Below are 23,980 nucleotides of genomic sequence, written 5' to 3'. Positions count from 1 at the left end.
TTTTAGCTCACATCCCCAAGGGCAAGTGAGATTATACCATGGTGCAGCGTCCGTCGTCCGTTCGTCTGTCAACTTTTCCTTTAAAACACTACTTGTCCTGAACGGCCCAATATATTTACACAAAATGTGGTCTCATTTTTTTCAATGGGAGTCACATTTGTAAAAACGGTGGTTGTGGACCCACTGGGGGCTGAGTGGTGGGGCCGAATAGGGTAGAGGTATAACCTTTAAAATCTTTCTTCTACAATAGGGATTAAGGATCTTTTCCCCCAATCTGCAGTATCATTGGGCCAAGGGGCTTCAATTTTGTAGAAACGATGAGTGTTGCTTCCCTCGGGTCAAAGGGTTGGGGCCCTATAGGGGGAATAGAGGTTAACCTTAAAAATCCTTATTATGCCATGCGCGAAATTGGTTTCGGAGAAAAATCGGAACAATTTAAAACCTAACTTTCAGCTCAGATTTCTATTGATAAACTTAAATCACCCTATAGATATATCATACGCAATTGTATTGATACTGAATTGTGGAATAAAATTGAAGTGTTTGTTAAAATTTCAAAGTACTGCTTTGTTTGCCAATCAGCACGAGACAATACGCTGTTCAAATTATTGAACGAAATTGTGTGGACTTGTCGATAAGGCGGGCATTTTTAATTTTAAATATAAGTAATAAGTTAAAAAAGAATATAAGCTGTGTCATTCAAATAGATCATAAATACCATACAAAAACAGTTCAATGGTTAAGTAAACCACCTACGATATCCGTATTTGTTACATATGTCTAGCGAACTATCATAATTTCTCCATTTGATTAAAACATGATCTATTTGAATGACACAGTTTTGCAAGCAAACAACATAATGTGCGAATTATGTTGTTTGCTTGCAAAGCTGTGTCATTCAAATAGATCATAAATACCATACATAAAACAGTTCAATGCTTAAATAAAAGGTGGGTGTAACCCCTCTGGGTGCTGAGAGTTGTTGGATCCAATAGGGAAATTTGATGTATAGATATTTAAAATCTTTCTTCTTCTGTATCATAAGAGGGATTATAAATAATAAGAATACTTTACCATTATATCTTTTTTATCCAAATGAGCGATACAAGCCATCTGGGCTCTTGCTAATCTTTAACGCATTATGTTTTGTTTGTGTAAGGGAAGTTGGCGTTGAATGCCACGTTAAACGTCATCGTCATGAACAGCTGTATATCTATGGAAAACGTTAATTCATTTTTTTTATTCCTTAACAACCCAACAACAAAAACGAGGACATAATGGCCAATAAAGGTAGATAAAACATGGTCTGATACATTTAAAGCATAGAGAAAATTCTAAAATTTAATCAAAACAATGAATTTAAAAATTGATCATTATCGACTGATCAAGCAAATAACACTTTGAACAACCAAAGCCAGGTCAAATTTCTCAATGTATCGCCAGCTGTCGGTATTATCGATATTTCAAGGCACATACGAAAAATGCCGGCTACATACCGTTATTTTCAAATCTCTTATTCGCTTACAGCAAGAGGTCCAATGGGTCTGCATCGCTATCCTGGTATTACTCTCACATTTGTTACCTTATAAATGGACTCATTAATAGCTACAGGCAACCTGTCAGTATTTAAGACTATAAAGCATTCAAAAGAACCTGTAAAAAGATTTAAAACACATTTGACCAATGTAACGTTTAAAGTCGAACAAGGTTATCACGTCGAACAAACATTTTAGCCCTTCATCTCAACATGCAACTTGCCAAAAATCACCAGCCTTGTTCAAACATTCAGGGCCTAATGGTTATTCAGCAGATGTGGTTAGAAATTTGAAAAAAAAAGTTGATATGTTTGACCTTGAATATAGGCAAAGACTGTTCATTAGAAAAATAAAACTGATAGCCTTCCATCCAAGCATGGTATTGGCCAAAAACCAATATTCCGGGCGTTACGGTTATTCAGAAGAAGTGGTTTAAAGATTGTAATCATATCTAATATGTTGCCCTAACTTGGTTTAGTGTTCTATTAAAAGCTAAGCTTATGTAGGGACTTGCCTGCATGCGTGTAGTCTATGCAAGTATATGTGCTACTTTTTTCGACTCTATCGCCCTAAATATTTATTTTTATTTTACCCTGGCTCTAACAGTATCTAAGCTCAAAACAAAAAAGTATAAACGTCAAGGGTTGAAGATATAAGGAACTGATATAATTGAATATATAAAGCAAAACATATATATATATATATATACAAAGTTTATGACGTGATTGTAATTGATGTTTGTCTCGTTTAATAGTTCATATTTAAGGAAGGACAACTGGTTAGCATGGGCAATATAGCTCATTGTCTGCGCTTATTGTACTGATGTGAATAGGTATAGACGATCGACAGGCCAGGGGGGATCCAACACGAAATGCAGTGTCCTGTGTTTAACCTAATTAATGTCTACAATGACTTGTACATACCTAATGCTTCTTTCATACTTGCATGTATAGCAAGGGGGTCTAAAAGGGTTATTGTTAAGACTTGTCTTAGTGTACAAAAGCACTTTTTTACTGTGTTTATCTATAGACTCTTTTACTATTTTTTTTTTACTTAAGTATGTATATATGTTCTTCTCCTTTTTAGCTCACCTGTCTCAAAGGGCCATGTGAGCTTCTGCCGTGGTGCGGCGTCCGTCCGGCGTCAACTTTTTACTTTTAACAACTTTTCCTCAGTAATCACGAGGCCTAGTGTGATGGTATTCAGCCAGTAGTATGCTGGAATAGAGGACTGTAAAAAAATGTTAAAATCTTCAGAATAACCAGGAGGCCAAGGATGACGAAATTTAACAAATAACCTGGATTCAAAGGTTGCTAAGATACAATCGATTGCTTTGATTTATATTCAATGTCACAGGGTTTAGTTATAAAATTACATTCAAACAACTTCTTCTGATAAAACAAAAGATCCAGGGTGATGACATTTGGCAAGTAACATGCTTACACGAAGGACTACAAAGTGTGTGCAAATGTATGACCTTGACATATATTCGAGGTCAAAGAAAGGGTAAAATATGTTTAAAACCTAATAACTACTTCTTCCGAAATATCAAAAGGTCCTGGTGAGGATATTTGGCCACTACCATGATTGTGTGAAGGGCTACCAAGGTTGTTGAAATGAGTTATCTTAATTGAATCTCAAGGTCAAAGGATCAAATATATATTTAAAACATATAAATGACTTTTTGAATAAAGAAGTGGCTTATGATAACGATATTTAGCCAGAAAGATGCTAGGATAATAAACTATAAAGTATGTTCAAATGAATGACCTTGACCTATTTTCAAGGTCTCAGAGGTCAATGCATTTGTAACCTATAAACGACTTCTGAATAACCTAAAGGCCCAGGGTGATGTTATGTGGCCAGTAATATGCTTGGTTTAAAGGTTACTAAGCATCTTCAAATGAATGGTCAAAGTCGCAGGGGTTAAATAAGTTTAAAATCCTTAAACAACTTGTGAATAACGCTAAGGCCAAGAATGTTAATATTTGGTTAGTTGCTTGCTTTGATGGAAAGCTACAAACTTCGTTCAACAGAATGACCCTGACCTATATTCAAGGTCAAAGAAGGGTTCAAATATGTTTTAAAAGACTTCTTATAAAAAACTAAAAGGTTGCGAATTTTGATATGTTGCCAGTAACATGGATTAAAATCTACCAATGTTGGTCAATTGAATGACATTGACTTATATTCAATGTCACAAGGGCCAACTATGTTTATAACCCATACATGACTCATGAATAACCCCGGGCCCAGGATGATATGTGGCCAGTAACATGTTTGGATGAAGGGAAAGAAAGCTTGTTTAAATGAATGACATTGAAACTTATTTAAAGTCACAGGGCTCAAATATGTTTATAACTTCTAAACGGCATCATCTGAATAACGATAAGGCCAATAATGTTAATATCTGGCCAGTAAAATGCTTGTATAAGGTGCTACAAGGTTTGTAAAAATACATGACCTTGATCCATTTTCAAGGCAAGGCAATGAATGATGATATTTGGCCGAAACTATGTTAAGATGAAGGGCTACTAGAGTCAAGGTCACAGGCGTCACAAATGTTTTAAATCTTTAATCTTCTGAAAATCAATAGGGCCGAGAACGTAAATATCTGGCAAGTAGCATGATGGGATGAAAGGCTATACAATTTGTTCAAATAAATGACATCGTATTATATTAAAGGTCAAAGAAGTGGTCAAATATGTTTGAAACCTAAATAACCAAGAGGCCCAGAATGTTGATATTTGGCCAGTAACATGCTAGGATCAAAGGCTTCTAAGTTTATAAAAACTAATTACCCTGTCCTATATTGAAGGTCACAGGGGTCAAATGTATTAATAACCAATAATGGCTTCTGTTTATTAACCACAAGGTCCAGGGTGATAGTTTAAAATCCTGAAACAACTTCTTCTGAATAACGCTTAGGTCTACAATGTTGTTATATGGCCAGTAGCATGCCTTGATGAAAAGTTACACATTTTGTTAAAATAAATTACCTTGACCCATATTAAAGATCAAATAAGTGTTAATGTTTAAAACATAAAAACAGCTTCTTCAGAAAGACCAAGAGGCCCAGACAGGTGATATTCAGCCAGCAACATGCTGGTATAAAAAGCTTCCAAATTTATTAAAAATAATGACCCTGACCTATATTAAAGGTCACATGGGTCAAATGTATTAATAACCAATAATGAATTATTTTGAACAAGAGGCGCAAATGGCCTGAATCGCTCACATGGTATTAATCTCACACTTGTAATCTTAATCTGTGTTCGATTCATTATAATATATTACATGATTTAAAAGTATGACGCGTGTGACCTTGAAATTCGAACAAGGACATTAAGTTGAACAGAGTTTAAAGCCTATCATCCCAGCGTGCTTCTTGCCAAATATCATTACCATGGACCTTTTAAATATTCAGAACAAGTCATTCAAAGACTTAAACATATGTGGTTCCTGTGACCTTGAATATGAGTGAAGGTCATTCATTTGACCAAACTTGGTAGCCATTCATGCCAGCATCTAACTGGCAAAATATCATAACCCTAGGCCGCTTGGTTATTGAGAAGAGGTTATTTAAAGGTTTTAAACATATTTGACCCATGAGACCTTGAAAATGGGCGAATGCCATTTGTTAGAACAAACTAGGTAGACCTTAATCTCAGCATGCTATTGGCCTAAGATCAATAGCATAGGCCTCTTGAGCAATGTAGTTATTTAAAGAGTTTAAACATATTTGACCCCTGCGACCTTGAATATGGGTGAAGGTCATTTGTTTTTACAATCTTGATAACCCTTCATCCCAGTATGTTACTGGCCACATATCTTTATCCAATGCCTCTCGGGTATTCAGAAGTTGTTTAAAGGTTTTAAACATATTTTACTCCCGTGGCCTTGAAAATGGGTGAAGGTCATTTGTTTGAACACACTTGGTAGCCCTTCATCCCTGCTGCTACTGGCCAAATATCATCACATTAGGCCTTTGGGTTATTGAGAAGAAGTTGTTTAACGGTTTTCAACATATTTGACCCCTGTGCACTTGAAAATGAGTGAAGGTCATTTGTTAGAACAAACTTGGTAGCCCTTCATCCTTGACCTTTTGATAACACAGAAACAGTCGTTCAAAGGTTTTTAAGAAAAATGCCCCCTGTGACCTTGAAAATGAGTGAAGGTCTTTCGTTTGTACAAACTTGGTAGCCCTTTATCCCAACATACTTCTGACCAATTATCATCACCCTGGACCTTTCAGTTAAACAGAAGAAGTAGTTTTAAAGTTTTTAAGACAATTGACCCCAGGGTCCTTGAATACGGGCGAAGGTCTCTTGCTTGAAACTACTGGCCAAATATCAACACCCTAGACCATTTGGTTATAAGAAGGTTTTTTTTTTTAAAGTTTAAACATATCTGACCCCCCACCCCCACCCCATCCCCCATGATATGTTGCCAGTACCATGTTTAGATGGAGGGCTACCAAGTTGGTTCAAAAGAATTACCTTGACTTACATTCAAAGTCACAGGGGTATAATATGTTAATAACCTATAAACTACTTCTGATTAACCGCAAGGTCCAGGATAAAGTTTGGCCAGTAACATGGAGGGATTAAGGGCTTCTAAGTTTGTTCAAACGAATGACAATGGCATTTAGTTACAGTCACAGGAGTCAACTATGGTTTTAATGTTTAATCGACATCTTCTGAATTATTATCAGGCCCAGAATATTGAAATATGGCGAAAAATGTGCTTGAATGCAGGCCTACCAAGTTTTTTTTTCTCAAATAAATGACCTTGACCTATATTTAAGGTCAAATATGTTAAACACCTTAAAACAACTTATTCTGAATAAGTAATAGGCCCATAATGATGATATTCGGCTAGTATCATGCTTTGATTAAAGGCTACCATGTTTCTTCAAACGAATGACTTTAACCTATATTCGAAGTCAGGGGGTCACATATGTTTTACAAAAAAACTGCTTCCTCTAAATAACCAAAAGGCCTAGGATTTTGATATGTGGTCAGTTTCATAATGATAGGCTCCCGAGTTCGTTCAAATCAGCTACCATATACTAATGTTCAAGGTTACAGGGGTCACTAATCTTAAATATATTTCAAACGACCTCTCATTAACCAAATGTCCAAGGGTGATAATATTTGGTCAGTAGTATACATAGTCAAAGAGATAGATCAAATGAATGAATTTAACTCAATTCCAGTGTCACATGAGTCAAATAAGTTTAAAGTCCTTAAATGAATTATAAATAACGTTAAGGTCCAAAATGTTGATACCTGTTTAGTTTCACGCTGGGATGAAAGGCTACCAGTTGTGTTCAAATGAATGAAAATTACTTTTTATTCAAGGTCACATGGATCAAATAGTTAAAAATCTTTAAACGACTCCTTCTGAATAACCATTAGGCCCATATTGTTGATATCTGGCTAGTAGAATGCATAGATAAAGGGCTTCCAAGTTTGTGTAAATGAATAACCTTGACATATATTGAAGGTCAAAATGGTTCAAATATGTTTTTATTCTTAAAACGACATATTCTGATTAACGCTGAGGCTCAGAATATTGATATCTTGCCAGGGCCATGTTAACTTGAAATGCTTCCAATTTGTTCAAATGCATGATCTTGATTTATTTTTAAGGCCATATGGGTCAAAAAAGATTAAATGACCTCTTCTGAATAATTATTAGGTCTCGAATGTTGGTATTTTGCCAGTACCATGGTTTGATGAAGTGCTGCAAAAGGTCTTCAAAATGAATAATTTTTGCCTTCATTTTAAGTTCATAGGGTTCAAATATGTTTTAAACATTTCAATATCTTTTCTGAGGAACTATATGTTGATGTTTGACCATTAACATGTTTTGATGAAGGGCTATCAATTTGTGTTCATATGAATCACTTTGACCCACTTTCAAGTCCACATTTACTCATATGCGTTTATTCATTTTAATGCCCTTAATATCTCAATATACAAAAGTTAGGTATTTAAAAAAGAGGTTATATTTCACACGTTGCATGCTAAGATGAAGGGCTACACATGTTGTTCAAAGTAATAACCTTGTTCGTCTTTCAACGTAACAGGTGTCAAATGTGTTTAACAATTTTAATAAGTTCTTTGGTGTGGTTTCTAGTCATAAATATTAGTATTTTGCATGTAGCTTTGTTTTAGTCCTCTTTTAAAGTTAAAAAATAAGATTAATACCAAGTTGTTAAAGTTCTAAATACTTTTTGACGGTGCTCTCTTCTTCTCCTTGAATTTTGCCATTTCCCTTGTAGAATTGCCAAATCCATATTCCTCTGTTTTGTTTAAAAAGTATTTCAAATAGAATAGATAGCCTCAAGTTTGTAAGTCAAATATGGCTACATCATAATGCCTCATACAATTAATTAGTATTAGTTATTGTGTAAAATTGCACCAAATTGCACCAAAAAAACGCACCAAAAATATCGTGCGCACACCGTGCATACATCGTTCACACACCGTCCGCACATCGTCCACACATGGTGCGCACAACTGGGCGATTTGACAGTCGTTCGCCCCGTTGTGCCCTTCTCTCCGCAGAACTGTGCGATTTGGTACAATTTGTTGATCAATATTACGGAATGAAAAAATACGGAAGGCTCGTACTAGTATACAATAATGTACACTGTATTTATTATTGTAATTTCTCGTCACAACAATACGCATTATGTACAATTTAACAATGTATGTAACACAGTAGTACAGTGACCGTTACACTGTCAAGAATAAATTTGGCTCCTAGCTAGGTAATAGAACAGATAAATAACAATTTGATGAGTTACCGGAGTTTTACCTGACCTGTGCCTAACGGGTAGAGCTGATATATGATACCGTATACCGTTATGAAAACACAACTGGACGTTTAGTATTTGTTATTTGCATTCGTTTTAATCTAAATCTCCCCTTCAACTTGTTTTCACACCTTGGCGGGTTACGTAAGTGCCCCGGGCGGGGGAACATTACGGTCAAGTTACAAAGTTGCTATGTTTACCTGTGTTGCCGAGGCTGTTTTGTAAGGTCGTTTAAAAAAAAAACGAAAACACCATTTCTAAAGTATAGACAGAAAGATAAGCTTGTAGATGAAGGTAGAATAGGGAAGGAAACCTACTAAAAAAATCAAGTGTATATGTCTAAACAGCAAACCGTATATATTGTTAAGCCATTCCTCAATTTACACCAACCACGATTGTTATCGCACAACGTTCGTCGATCGTCCGCACAAATGTGCGCAAGCAATGATCGTCCAATTTTTTATCGTTCGCACTTCGTACGCACATCGTTCACACACCGTGCACACATCGTGCGCACACCGCACACCACACGTTGTGCGATCCCACAACTGCACATAAGATTGGTGATAGTGTATATAATGTGCATAATGTAAGCGCGTTTGATGGAGAGGTCTGTTGGTGTACATTCCTCTTTACATTTGCGGATTCGATGCTGGATTTAGGATGCTACTAAAATACCTTGCCGACGACACTGGTACTTTTTCGTTCAATTTAAAGTTAACAATACAGTTATGAGTACAGCCAAGTATCCACTACGGAATAGTCCGGTCTCCGTTCGGTTTACGTCCGTCCTGCCTTTGAACAACATCTGGCTTGCTGCAGGTAATCGTATGTAATGCTTTAACGGTCGAATCGTATTGATCGGCTTTGTACTGCCCGTTAATGTCTGCCGACTACGCAAGCTTGTCACGATATGTCGACCGCTGATTCAAAGTCACGGATGACCACTGTTAGTTTTACGTAGTGTCGGTATTCATCTGTGACGTTAGATCAGCCGCTACCGACAATTTTCAATGTTGTCACTGATCAGAGATGTGTACAATATTATTATTATGGATACAAATATATCGTTTTAATATATTCCTCCCATCGTCTCCATCGCTCCAGTGGCAAACCAGCCACTATTTTATTTCGGTTCGACCGCTGTCTAAAGCAAATACTTTTACCATTAATGATGCTACAAATGGTATAATGAGCGATTGTTTACGTCCCTAATCTAAGGGAGCAATTATCTACAGGTACAGTTGGTCGCTGACTGAAGGGTAATGGTGTGAGGGATAAATCTCAGTTTCCACTCAGTTTACTGTTCCCGGGGGTTATGTGTTCGTTATCCCTCAGGACTTCTGCACTAGTGAATCTCTGTACGATTAAGTAATACTGTGTATCGAGTAACAAGTGTCTTCCCAATAGCTAATATCTGTTTGTTTTGCTATATACAGGTTATAATTATTTTACTAGGTGGGACAAGAGTAGTCGTTAAATACGGGCAAGGCAATAACATTTCCTGTACACAGGTAAAATATATATCTTTATAAAGTTTAGAAACGTTATCTGTTTTCCTTTTTTTCCTTTTTCTGTTACTTGGAGCACTCTTGGGAATATATCAATAGGTCCATCGATTATCTGTTAAATGTTTTTCGCGCAGAATGGCGATAGTTTAGGCCCAATTACAGGTATATGTAGATCAGGAAATAGCACCATTTGATTGGTTCCTGGTTTTATGTTTGTGCACTCTGATATATCGCAATGCGTTATGTTAGATCAAATTACATAAATGCATATGCAACGATAGAGAGAATATGCAAAACAAAATTGCATAATTTGTAAGCGAGCACATATTTTTCGCTCGTTCTGTATGCTTTGCTGCTCATGTTTTTTTATGGTTTTCAGTTTACATTCCATATCAGCTTTAAAAGTAAAAGGAAAATGATGCGGTTATTATCATCACAACAACTTGAATAAATATATTTAAAGGGGCATCACGGTGAAGTTACTTTTTGGGGGGTCTTTTTTACAAATACTACATAAACATATCAAGTGAGACTCCTTATGAAAAATAACGTTCGGATTCGGCTGAAATAGATTATAAAGTTTATTAAATCTAATATAATCATCGGTTTTTCTACCTGTCTGACCAACATTTTGTTGAGGGATTTCCCCCTACTAGCGCATGCGCATATCACACCATTTATTTGTAAACAAAACGACTGGCCGTGTGAAGTAAGCGCAAGAAAAGTGTTGTACCGTGTCACCAACGAAGCGAAAAGTTGCCAAATGGTCAAAAGATAGCGTAGGGAGTACCTTACGGAATCATTATTGCAGGTGGGAAGTATTCAAAGGTTGAAAATAACTGCCCTAGCAGTTAGTACGGTGCATGTATTCTTACGGATACCTGGTTCAGCTGAAATGGAATCGACATAAATGCTATCGCTGTTTATGTTATGAATAAATATCTAAAACTATTAACCTCGCTAGTTTCTTTGTCTGAGTTTGAACACAGATGAACTTAGTTTAATATGTTAATGGGCATGCATCGGAGAGAGTTTACTTTGGTTTATGCGAAAGGAAGGGATAAGTGACTGGTTAGTTTGATTTTGGCATGAGGCCCTCCAAGGGATAACTGTTGTGACGGTCACAGCGCTCGCGCGATCGGGGTCACACGTGCGCGATTAGATTTAAATAATTTATAATATTACCGGGTTCAGTAAAACGTTATGATTTAATCATATTGCTGAATTAAGCGATTTTTGTTTGTTTTTGCATGCAGTAATTAAATTAGTACTAATATGAATACCAGGCCTCCTCTGGCTCGACGACGCAAGATATAAAAAAGTGCTCTTCGTCAGAAAGCTTGGTTATCGCAGCTGGATTAAAAATGTCAAAATGACGGACCAAGATGGATAACTGAGGAAGGAGAACCTACTTTAGTAAATAGGATCGCATAACTTTTTTTTTTAAATCGTAATTTTTCAACAGTTCATCTTTTCATATGAATTAATTTTCGACTTCAGATAGAATCAGTACGTATTAAAAACAGGGGGAAAAAAATGTTTACGTTGTAAAAATGACGCGTGCTGCCGATAACTTCGTCTTCTGTTTCGGACAACAAAGAAATGTTTATAGAAAAGTTGTCTCAACATAAAAAAGGGTCCATTTACATGAATGCTTTACTCTATGTAAAGTATTGAAAAAATATAATGATCAAGTATCTCAACACGTTCCATATCTGACACATATTATACATGTACTAAGTGTTAGCATATGGAGACAGTGAAAGTGGGAAAGAGAGTATACATAACTGTACATGCATGATCTAGAAAAAAAAATGCCAAAGACATTGAGTTGTACAATGTAATAAAAAAAAATCACAAACGTTTCTCTTTTGTATACGCGTGTAGTTTGTCATTGCATATATGCACTCTATGAAAACATTTGAAAAGGGATATTCGTCTCGTGAATATTCCGTTTTACAGAAAGGTTTGTCCCATGGTCCCCGGTCACATTCCGGTACTAAATTCAATATATATATATATCTACTTTATGTTTATGCCTATTATCATGGTTGACATTTAATTGTAAATGTATGACGGGAGAAGGCTGTGATAAATTGTAAAAACTTGTGCCCCCGTCCCTTGTTTAATTCTATTGGCACCAAATATATGTTTTAAGCTAAATACAATTAAATTATGAGTATTGGCAAGTGTGCAATTAACTTCTGATGATGAATAATTACTGTTCAATAAGTTTGAATACGGACTTAGAAATCATATTATTTGGCTTCATAGTGCGGTAAGAAGCTGCAGTTACCTGACAGCCTCTCTCTGGGGGTCCCTTCGGAAACCGTTTCATCTCGCTCAGACCACTTGTTTTTACTGCCTTTCCCGAACAATTCAAGTAGTAAAACTGGACATTTGGAACGGACTATGAATATGGGGATAGCGTGGTAGCATAAGCAGAAGTGCATAAATACATACATTCATTAAAAAAATATGGCTCTTCACGTGATGTCCCATTAATTGTATAGTGTAAAAATTCTAATAGCATATACGATAAATGAATATTTGTGTCTTATGCTTATTAACGTTATCAATATCCGGACGCGTCACTACCATTAGGTAAAAAGAGGTAAACTACATGTAAACTTATTTAAAATTGACTTCAATCTTTCCAAGTTTTAAGCTAGCAAAATATTCTTTAGCCATGTCATTCAGAGGCACGAGCTATTGGTAACTAGATTATCTGTTTATGCAGAGGTAAGATAAAAGGTGTGTAAACTGTCTGCAAACTTTGAATGTGATTGATACAGACTTGAAAGTATGGTATATCTCTCTCGAAAAAAAGTAAAAACGATGATTGTATTCATTGATTGATGTGTGTACACTTTTGTTTTACATTTACGTTAATATGGATAACCGTTGGCGATTCTATTATAACCTTCTCATTTTGATGACACTTTTACATGAAATACGTGAATTCTTCCCGTAATTATCAAATAGATTCATCATGGCTAAAGTGTTTTCAGGGGGATTCAAATCGTATTCTTTAGTTTAGACGGACTAAGATTAGAACGCGGTTAACAGATTCACTGATTTACCTACATGTATAAGTATAATCCGCTTAGCGTCTGGATATCAGGCAATCATATTTCGGTAAACGTCTGGGCACCATTCATCCTCCGTTCGGTTACAAGATAGTGGATCCATTTCGTAGTTATAACTATATCAAAGGGCGTTGCTAGGCATTTTCGACCCCAGAAAAAGTAAAAAAATCAACATTATATCAGTTATTTGGCTCTCTTTCTTGGTACATATTGTTTTCCAATGCACATGCGTAGAAGCCCTACCAAAGCAACGAAATTGCGTTGCTATGCAGGTATAGACAAAGTATGGAGTGTTTGGACAGTAAGCATGCAGAAATAAAAGCCTCCGCATGTGACAAACAAAAAATCCTTCCTGCGAATGAACACTAGAATGACAATGTTTAAGCATCTCATATATTTATTTGTTTGTTGCATGTGGAGACTTTCAAAAAATAAAGAGTGTTCAGTTAATCTCCTTCGAAATGGACAATATTCAACAAAAAAACGCACAACAGATAGTAATCACACATTTCATTACGAAGATGAAGGTTTATGTCTCTTTTTGTAATGCCATATCTCCTTTACCAGTTGTCAAAAGAATTTGTAATTTCATTTAAATTCTATTATTCAAGATTACAAATATAACAACAAGTTCCAAATCGCCTATTAGACTGAAAATGACCCTTAATACCCCTAGCCCTTTACTAATTGTAATAATCACTAAATGATTTGAAGGGATTAACGACCACATTTTGTGACTATTATTTTCCTGGCTTGGATAGAACCCTTCCTTAGTGTAGCAAGCGATCAAATATGATGCCATAGGTAAGGCATTACTTAGAAGAATCAAGTTCATTTGGTTTTCTTTGGTTAAACGTCCAATTACCAGGCATGGTCGACAATGGCCGCCGTTACAATTTCATTTTTTTCTTCCCGTGATTTTTCTAGACGTGTTTTCAGTAACTACAGGTGGGATTACAATAAAGTGAAGGAGTATTAATTGCATACCTTTATTTTGAACACTGCTTATCTAAGATAGCCATTGTAGCTTCGGGTCAAAAGTGTACTTCGGGCGGTATGTTACAGTATGTACCTCATTGCGTTCGTGCTTATCCGATGATGACTTTATCGTGCTACCTTGTTTAAATACCATTATTGATTCTTAATCTAGAAGATGAATCACATAAAGCATTCGTCGTCTCAAAAGGTCAATGCAATTTTAAGAAAGGCATTATTTGTGAAGCCAAAATCATGTGTTTACATGTTTGTAGGACAGATGTGGGTATTGTCAGGAAATTCAAGTTAACGACTAAGCAAACAAGTCAGATATCCGGATTTGAAGACAAGAGCTTTTGGTTATCGTGCTACATATCTCATCAACTGTTCTGTCTAGTTGAAACAATACGCAACCAATCAATAAAGTAATTGGACTGATGCTATCAGCCTGTATGTGTCATGCAATGAATGGATATTAAATTACTTACCCATATATGTTGCTGCATTGAAGCGAATAGAATCATCATTGATACAACAGTGGTCGACTTGACTTAAGTAACCAACACGACGATGTCAACCAAACGAAGATATTTGTTTTGATACAAAATCAATTAGTTACCTAGGAAATTATTCGGGATAAAACAGAAGACAACTGGTTTGAAGTGAATTTAGAAAAACAGAACGTTTTGGCATTTGCTGGAAAAACAATATACCTAAAGTGCAAAAGAAATTAATGAATCTAGGAGGGTTTGGTTGGTTTTATAATGTTAATCGTCCTATCAACAGCTGAGGATGTGCCGGTATGTGTTTTATGAATGCGTCCATGTGTGATTGTGTGCTGGAGGCAGGGTATGCTGGTCTACTAGCACATACACACATACACAGCACAAATGGAGGCACGTCCATAAATGACTCAAGCTATTAAAATGACGTTAAACAAAATATAACCATAAATATCACGTTATAGTGTAATTTCAAATTGATTAACACTACTACAAAACAGCACACTTCGGTTTTCATACGTTCTTCTGCCTGACACCAGCTAGGGTTTACATTCGAAATTGCAATTACCTAAAGCAAACAGATGATATGGTTCCAGGTAACAGAGGTGACATTAAAACAAAAATGAGTAAAGTAAAGACAAGCTGATAGGTAGGATTAATTTCTTATTGTTTAGGATAGTAAAACCAGTGTTGTTTGAGCAATCCCGTAGGTCTACACACTTTTTAAAATAAAGGCCATGATAAAGCATTATAAACGTTGGTTCAAGGTACAGAAATAGAGCAATACCTAGGTTTACACACTTTTTAAAATAAAGGTCATGGTAAAAGCCTTGAAAAGGCGTCGGTTCAAGGCAGTTATAGGGAGGGAATTACATACTTATTAATTTCTTAGAGTATGTTTTCATCACTCAAACGCATTGAAATGTTTAACTTTTAATGAACAGTGTTAGGCATAACATGAACAATATACAAAGTTGATGTCTAGTAGGGAGGACGTTTTTACAAAATTCGTTTGCAACATCTTTTGTTCAATTTGTGAGATAATACAGGCATATAATACTTTGCAAATTGATCACGTTCACTAGGCATGGAAATCAGTCATGAGGAAATGATGATGTTTTGCAACTAAATCAGACTGTTAAAGGGAGGTGGGGTTCAGTTAGTTTATTACAAAACGGTCCTGCAACAGTGACGTCGTATCGGGCTCTACAACAATAATAAGGGACAATTACAAAACTGAACATTAAATGTTTAAAAACTGAACAAATATGTAAAAAGAGACAGCTATTATCATAAATAGAATTTAGAAATTTCAACGTTTTATGGTACAAACAAATCTCACGCAGATATTGGAAATATTTAACAACTTCAGTTGAACAATGTTTTCATATAAGGCACGTCATTATATTCGTCTAAAATCGGCACATTTGATCCATTTGTGAGGCACAGTCATGCGTTTGTTACATGATTAATAAAGAGACCGTGCGAAATCGTAAAATGACGATATCCTCTCTACTGTCTTTTTTGAACAAATAGTTGTTGAATCGCGAATATTTCATTGTTAATCTTATCTGACTATCTTTGTTGCCAGTTACGTTTGATGAAACTAGTAACATCAGGTTTAAAATCACAGTAAGGTATTGCTTGGGTTGCAGGTTAAGTGCTGAAAAAGAGTAATCACCAGCAGATATAGTGTTTTTTTCTTCCACGGCATCCACTTACGGGATGAGCTAGAAAATAGACAAGACTTTCCGGTTAACAAAATATTAAACAAACATGTGCAAATCGGTGCACGATGGTACAAAAGCACAAGTTTGCGCAAAAAAATCATACCGGGAATCTAAGGGTAAAACTTATGTTTGAAATAATTCAGTCAACAATAAAACCAATCGTATATCAAGGGAGCGTTTATAAAATAAACTTGGCAGCTCTTGTGTATTATCGGTGACATCCTATAGAAGGCATTTATAAATAAATTGTTGAGGTTAGGGGAGGGTACGTGTTTGTCTCCTGCAACTGGGCTAATGCAGACACCGTAACGAATATGCCCCTCCCCATTTGCAAAACTTTTTACCTACATCAAAGTAGAAAGGGAACAGAATCTGTCCACGCTGTATATCATATGCTTTATTTATATAATTACCAAAAACGAAAGAAACCCCAATATATTATAAAATGGAGGGTGGGAACCTACACTGTTCCTATAAATAAAAGGGAAGGGTGGGGACATACACTGTACGTATACATAAAAGGAAAGGACGCGGACATACACCATAGCTTCACGTAAAATGGGGAGGATAGAGAATGTACTGTACCTATACAGCGTTAGTGTATTAGCGTTCGATCATTATTGTGTTTTTCTATATTACAGACATTATGCTGAATTTCTTCGTCGATGCCGCCGTTGTTGACGGCAACGCTGTCGCCGCTGCTGCCGGCACCGCTGCTGCCGGCGCTACTGCAGCCCTCATCGCCAAAAAATACTGTACGTTACCCGTATTTTCTTTCAAAGAGAAGTTTGAGTTACAATAAACATACCATGAGTAAGCTTGAATGTCCCGTTTCCATTATCATTTTGTTGTTTAACTATTGCTTTTTAAACGCGAAATTGTTGATATTGCGATTTGTTCCAATACAAAAACCAAACATTTATCCCGAATTTCTGCTGCACTTAATTTAATTTTAATTGCTTAACCATATGTTCATTTTTTGGTGTATATTGATGACCGGAAAGCATGATATGCTGAACCATTGTCTTGGAAGGCGATCATCATTGTGATAGTTATATTTGGTGTTGTTTTGTTAACGTCCTTTTAACAGCTGATGTCATTTAAGGACGTGTCTCAATGTGTGTTGTATATGCGTTTATGTGTGGATGTGTACAAGAGGCAGGGTATGTTCGTGCAATTGCCTCTTTGTGAAAGCGCAGATACATGATCGTGAACCTACTTTAAGATCGAATGGTGAAAATGTGTTGATAACATTTATGAAATCTGAGATACTAATAGGCAACATTTTATGATATTTTGGCTGATAGCATGTTCGATTGCAGTATTGCTTTTTTCTGCGGATTTTTGTTTTATATAAACTTAAAGGTAAGCGACGCAGGCCATCTTTGCGTCATGTCTGATCGGTCGACGTCGTCATTTATAAATGGTGTAAAATTCATCGATAATTAGCAAATTATATTTAATTTTTTATGGTTTTGAAATATGGAAAAGGTGACAATTCCAATGCAAATAATGTTTTGAAAAGGTCAGGAAGAAGATATGATATATATATTCCTTCAGCTTAAGTTTAAATTCAGTATGTTGTCTCCTTTTAACACATCCGAGTAAGAGTTCTCTATTTTACCTAGTAAAACAGAGGATACGTTTATTCATCTTAGATTCCCTTATGCGTATACATTTAGATATCAGAAGGATATAATGTATGTCATTTTGTCATGGAAAAGGCGTAACCCCTGATTTCGTTGCTTTTCTCAGCTGTTTTATGTCTGTTGTTTTAATTATGACTAATCATTTTCTATCCATAGATCCACAGAATGGTAAGTATATATATTTTATCAGTTTGATCATCTGCATCAAGATTGTTCAAAGACATATGAAAGTATAAAAAGTAAACTTATCTTTTCTTTTCTCATAACAAATAAGAAAACACCACAAACATATCACGAGCATGTCAAACTTGATGTACCTCACGAGTGTTAAGCATGAGTGAACAATATTGGCTTGGTTTGTATGTGATTTAACGTGCGTTTAACAACAAAGGTCATGACATTCCCCAAGATCATCTCCAACAAGAAAGAATAATAATTGACAGAGAAAGGACAAATATCCAAAGTTTCAAAATAAGGGCAGCATATCAAATTTGGTTTCTTCAATATCTTTTAAGAGAAGACTTAACAATGTTTCCGACTATGCAATGATGTGGTATCTGATGTCTCTCATGATAACATGCTCTTAAATACAATTTAATACGTTCCTTGAACCCGAAGAGATTTTTAAAGGATACGTATTTTTCGTGACTTGTGGTCACAATTCAAATGCGATTTCATCCTAAAAAAATAAACTAATTAAGTTACAATCAATTAAGAATACTGTGTCAAAATATCTATTGTCTTTATGTATGTGAATTATGGTTAAGGTAATGAACAGGTAACACGGCATGTTAAGTACATTTCCGAAAAGACGAAAATGTATAAATAAGCACGCTAAATAACACAGTGTTTTTGTTACTACTACATTCTGTGGTCACGGCAGTCAGAGGCCACACACCTATCCTTGAGTAGACACGATCTCCCTTTCTGCAAGATTCCCCTTAAATTGTTTTTAACAAAATTCTGGAACACCATCAACTCTTCTACTTCCACATGGATTATATAGAGGTAGTTACAACATCAAGCATATAGTTCTATGAATCTTGAATACCGACTCTCAACTCTAAAACTCCCTATGAAATTCTTCCTGAAGTACATGTCACGACCATGTGACACAAAAATATTCATTTGCATGTACCACCTGTCTTGTATATATGTTATGAGACACGTGCAGAGATGAAAAGTAACTTTCTCCCATCAAAACGTACATGTCTTATTTTTCGTTAGTTATCTCTTAAGTTTAACCCTATGACTGATCGTCAACAGATGCCTGCCTTCACTATCTTCCCGTGCAACACTGTACATGCCAATTAAGGAACGGCCTTAACCAGATTATAGGATTCGACCTCAATTGCGTTTTGTACCGACTTGCTTCTCTCTATTTATATAACTCATACTTTTACGATACATATATGCCTCTTTTTTCATTACATACACAGTTATCGGCCTATTTTATTACAAGCGCCACTATATCCCAAATTTGGAGGATTACAAGAAAAATATTTGACGCCATTTTGAGTTAACAGACCTGTCGACGCAATTCGGTGTTCATGACATCACGATTAAGTATAAGGGTGCGTGCTAATATGAAAGACCTGGTCGACGCAATTCTACTGGATTCCGTTCTCATTTTGTAAGGTTTAATCAAATGATGTTACTAATTTTGTACTTCTGCAAATAATATATTGTATGTAGCTGATATACACTAAAATAGTTATTTATTCTAAAATAACTTTATCTTCATCTGTACAGTTTGGTTTGATATATAAAGTTTATCATCCTATGAACAGGAAGGCGATTGCGGACGTGCCTTTATGTATTGGTACTTAAGGCTTTATTTTGGTGTACAAGAACTGTAATTATCATCTATATACCGGTAGCATGATACATTCATTATCATTGTGAGGTGTTGATATGAATATGGAAAAGCCAATGACGATAGGTTTGTTTCAAAAATATTTATTCTACATAGACACATTTCACCCCTGGGACCTTGAAAGTTGATCAAGGTCATGTTTGTTCGTAAACTTTGTTCGGCTCCAGGAATCTACAGTTGTGTTTTGTTTGTATGTTTACATCCTATTTCCTGGCGTTAAATTATGAGTCTAGGAATTCCAGTTCTTTAGGGTTTGATTTTGGTGTGAGTTTTTGTAAGGTCCTCTTGACATCTAAGGTCATTTAAGGACGTGCCTCCAGGTGTGTTGTGTATGCGCGCCTGCGTTATGTGTAGGAGTCAAGTTATGTTGGTGTATTTGACTCGTTGTTATAGCGCGGATATGGCGCCGACTTTATAGTAATATGTTACTGAAATACCATACTGAAGGCACCGAGCACAGCACTCCACCCGATCACATTATGCTAAGAACGGGTGAACCAGTTGGTGTCATTACCCTACAAGCTGAACATTAAGCACGGTATAACAAACGGCATGTTTAGGACTTTGGTATGTCCCATTACCTTCCTTACCTGGGCCAAAGTTCAACATTAAAGCCAGAGCTGAGATATTGCCGAGCAAGGCGCTAGAATATAAAAGGCAGTTACAAGTAGAGAGATATATAAAGATCCCAAATGTTGCAATCAATGCAGCAGATTTCTTCTGTTCGCTTTTATGTCCCGAACTAGAGTGCACTAAAGCAAATTCTAAATACAGCAGGGTGTTACTGCATCAGTCGACTCTTGCGATCATACAGTGGATGACAGCAGGTGTATTATTTTCTCTTCTCTTTCTTCTTTATTGTTTAACGTCCTATCAACAGGCAAGGTCACCTATAGACGTGCTTCCATGTGTGTTTTGTATGCATGCTTGCGTTGTGTGCAGGATACAATGCATGTTGATGTATTTCGCGCCTTGTGATAGCTCGGATCTGATGCCGACTTTATAGTGCTATCTCACTGAAACACCGTGCCTAAGGCACCCAGCACAACATTTTACACGGACACATAAAAATGACAACGGGTGAACGTGTTATTGTCATTACCTCAAAATGCTGCTTAAGCTGGAATAACAACTACTATTTATTTAGGATCATTGGTATGGCATGGCCTTGGGATAAAACCAATTGCCTTCCTCACTTGTGTAAACTTTCACCTTTAAAGAAAAGATTGAGAAATTACAGTGAAAATCTAGGAAATAGAAGGTAGTTAGAAGTAGATAAAAATTAAATCATCCCAAATACTGCAATGGATGCAACCGATTTCTTTTGGTTGCTTTTATGCCCCTTAGTACCAATGCAAATTCGTTATTCTGCTAGTGGGCTCCGTCATAAGTCACCTCTCACGATACATGCACTTTGTAACAGCAAGGGTGTCTAAAAGAGGAGTTCTGACACCTATAGTTTCCTTTTCATAATTAAATCGCCATTCTACTGCAGTACCAAATCCAGACTTGGTCAATGTTAACACTTAATCTTTATTTTTATTTTTTTATTTTTTTGTATATTTTTTTCATTTTTAAAGGTATTTTTTATTCAATAATCATATACACGTAGATATAAAATTTTGTTTTTATACTTCCTTACACCTATACACACGCTCAATGAATTTACATACACTCACACATCATCATCATCATCATCATCATCATCATCATCATCATCAGAAACACCATACTCAAACTGACACATCAAACCAAACATCACCATCATCATCATCATAATAATAACCACAGTGATATATCCATCATGACACAAAATCATCATCCAAATGACATCATTTTTCAATATTATTATTATCATCATCATCATGACTGAAATCATTAATATGCTAACAATTCTATCATTATCACACTGTTGTTGTCGTCATCAAACTGATATCATTATCATTTACATTATTATCATGACTTAACTCAACATCATTTTCACAATAATATCATCAACATCACACTGTTGTTGTCGTAATCAAATTCATACTTTTATCATCGTCATCATAGTCATTACTGAATTCAGCATCATTCTCACAATTATATCATAATCACCTCACTGTTGTTGTCATCATGAAAGTGATATCATTATCATCATAATCATAACCCTGCCTGAACTAAACATCATTCTCACAATAATATCATCATCACCACAGAGTTGTCGTCATCATCAAAATGATCTCATTATCATCATCACCATAATCATTATTAAAATCAACATCTTTCTCACAATAATATCATCATCACTTCATTGTTGTCTTTATTATAAAAAATCATAGGTAGCAGAGTACAGTAAAAATGGCTTGACCCTAAAAATAAAGAGCATGTCTCACATAAACATGGATAGTGAATTCAACCTGCACAACACACCTACATATATATACATTTTTATAAACTACATTTTTATTTCATTTTGTTTAGAAGCCTGCATTTTTTTCAAAAACTGTTTTCCCCAGATTTGGGACTTGTGACAACCATGGTTACCACATCAAAAAACACCAAAATATGCAAAAAAATCATGATTTTTACCCCAAAATCTGGCCCCCGCAAGTAAAATTGTTTTTCTTAAAACCCGTCTGAAATTAAATATAGCCATCTCGGTAACAGAAATACTCACGTTTTAGCAAAGGTCATTCCGGTGGGTTTTTTTTACAATATTTACACATGTGCTGAGTACAAAAATAGACTACATGAAAAGCAAGCTTTTGTTGTGTAGACACAGATTTGTAAAGGCCCAAAACTGTAGTCTCGAACCAAATTCGATTTTTTGAAAATGTATGAAACCCACATAGTCCACTTCATTATGTATATGTCAATTTTAGTGCTGATTTTTTTATTTATTTTTTGATACATGTTATATTACAGGAGTTATTCATTGTATAAAAATATCACCCATGGTCATCGTACACTGCCTCAACGTACCATTATCATCATCATAATCATGACTGAAATCTACATCATCATCACACTGGTGGTGTCGGCATCATCAAACTAATACCATAATAATATACATCATCGCCATAATCTTTACTAAAATCAACATCATTCTCACAATACTTTCATCATCACCTCATTGTCGTCGTCATCATCAAACTGATATCATTATCATCATCATCATCATTAGCATATTACCTTAAAATCATTCTCATCATTACCAAGACATTTTTGATCGTGACAATGACACAATTTCATCATAGTTATCCTCATTATACTTTCACTGATATCATCAACATGACACTGAAATCATCATCATCATCATCATCAGCATCATCATCATCATCAGCATCATCAGAATAATAATAATATTTAAATAAAATTGATACATAATCCAAAATTTTATGTTAATGACCGTAGCGATTAAACAACGACTGATCTGATTACATTTTGACTGCATTAGATGATCTGACCACACGTACACATTGTCAAGGATTACTTGCCGAAATATCCAAAATTGAAGTTCCAACTAATCCGCCTTGCTACTTCTTGTGGCCATTTTGTAAACAGGTCCTAATCTCGAGCTGATGCGCGTTTGAAAGAGTCAGTATTGCAAAGCTTCTAAACGAGCATACCAAGATCAAACTCTCTAAGGATGGTGTTTGTGATAAATTTAATTTCAATTGTTTACTTTATTTCTTTTCTGTGTCACTATTAATTCATAAAAGAACAAATATTTGTTTTCCCCTTCATTTTTTTTTCTTTCAAATGTTAAAACACATTTTTTGGGAAAAAATGTTCTATTTTCGAGATTATGAGCAAACGTCGTCTGCTTCGCAAACATTCAAGAGCATACTATTTACAATGTATTGATATTGTTTTTGTTAACTCGTTTATTCTTTAAACTATCTTAAATTAATAAATATCAAGATCTTGTGACATGTATTGAAACATTGCATTTACGTAACCGGAAGCGCACGTGATAAGAGAACGTGACCCGAAATCAACTCACGACAGAAAAAGGACGGTAATAAAAAAACAGGCGTTTATCGAACATTAACAGATTAATACCATATGCATTTAGACACTGATGTGCTAGAATACAACACAAGGTAACACTCGTTTAATCCATTGCTATCACATCAAGTACTAACTGACATTTATGCGAAAATATCAGTATTAAATGTTTGCGATCGCGCAGACCTACTTTCGTTTTACAGTTTACATACATTTGTTCATGTCGGCATCAACAGTATACCTTGATTTGTGTCCTTCATCGTGCCGAAGATTATACAAAGGCTCATTGTCTA

At 35.6% G+C, this 23,980-nt stretch overlaps 1 protein-coding gene across 4 annotated transcripts in view; it reads left to right on the top strand.

Moving 5' to 3' along the window:
• LOC110459471 overlaps positions 1–23,980 on the top strand; it is a 99,529-nt gene that overhangs the window by 57,988 nt on the left and 17,561 nt on the right. For 3 of the 4 annotated variants that reach the window (XM_021511752.1, XM_021511749.1, XM_021511751.1), the window contains 2 exons: positions 16,811–16,924; positions 17,975–17,986. In XM_021511752.1, the coding sequence (XP_021367427.1) occupies positions 16,816–16,924; positions 17,975–17,986 (121 nt within the window). In that variant the 5' untranslated portion in view covers positions 16,811–16,815. Of the gene's footprint in view, positions 1–9,819; positions 9,876–16,810; positions 16,925–17,974; positions 17,987–23,980 lie in introns of all 4 variants that reach the window. The other variant, XM_021511750.1, reaches the window with a different exon arrangement.

This window comes from Mizuhopecten yessoensis, unplaced genomic scaffold (assembly GCF_002113885.1).
Source record: "Mizuhopecten yessoensis strain PY_sf001 unplaced genomic scaffold, ASM211388v2 scaffold10083, whole genome shotgun sequence".
Lineage (NCBI taxonomy): Eukaryota > Metazoa > Mollusca > Bivalvia > Pectinida > Pectinidae > Mizuhopecten > Mizuhopecten yessoensis.
Note: the sequence above shows the minus strand (reverse complement) of the source record. Positions and strands in the feature narration are given on the sequence as shown.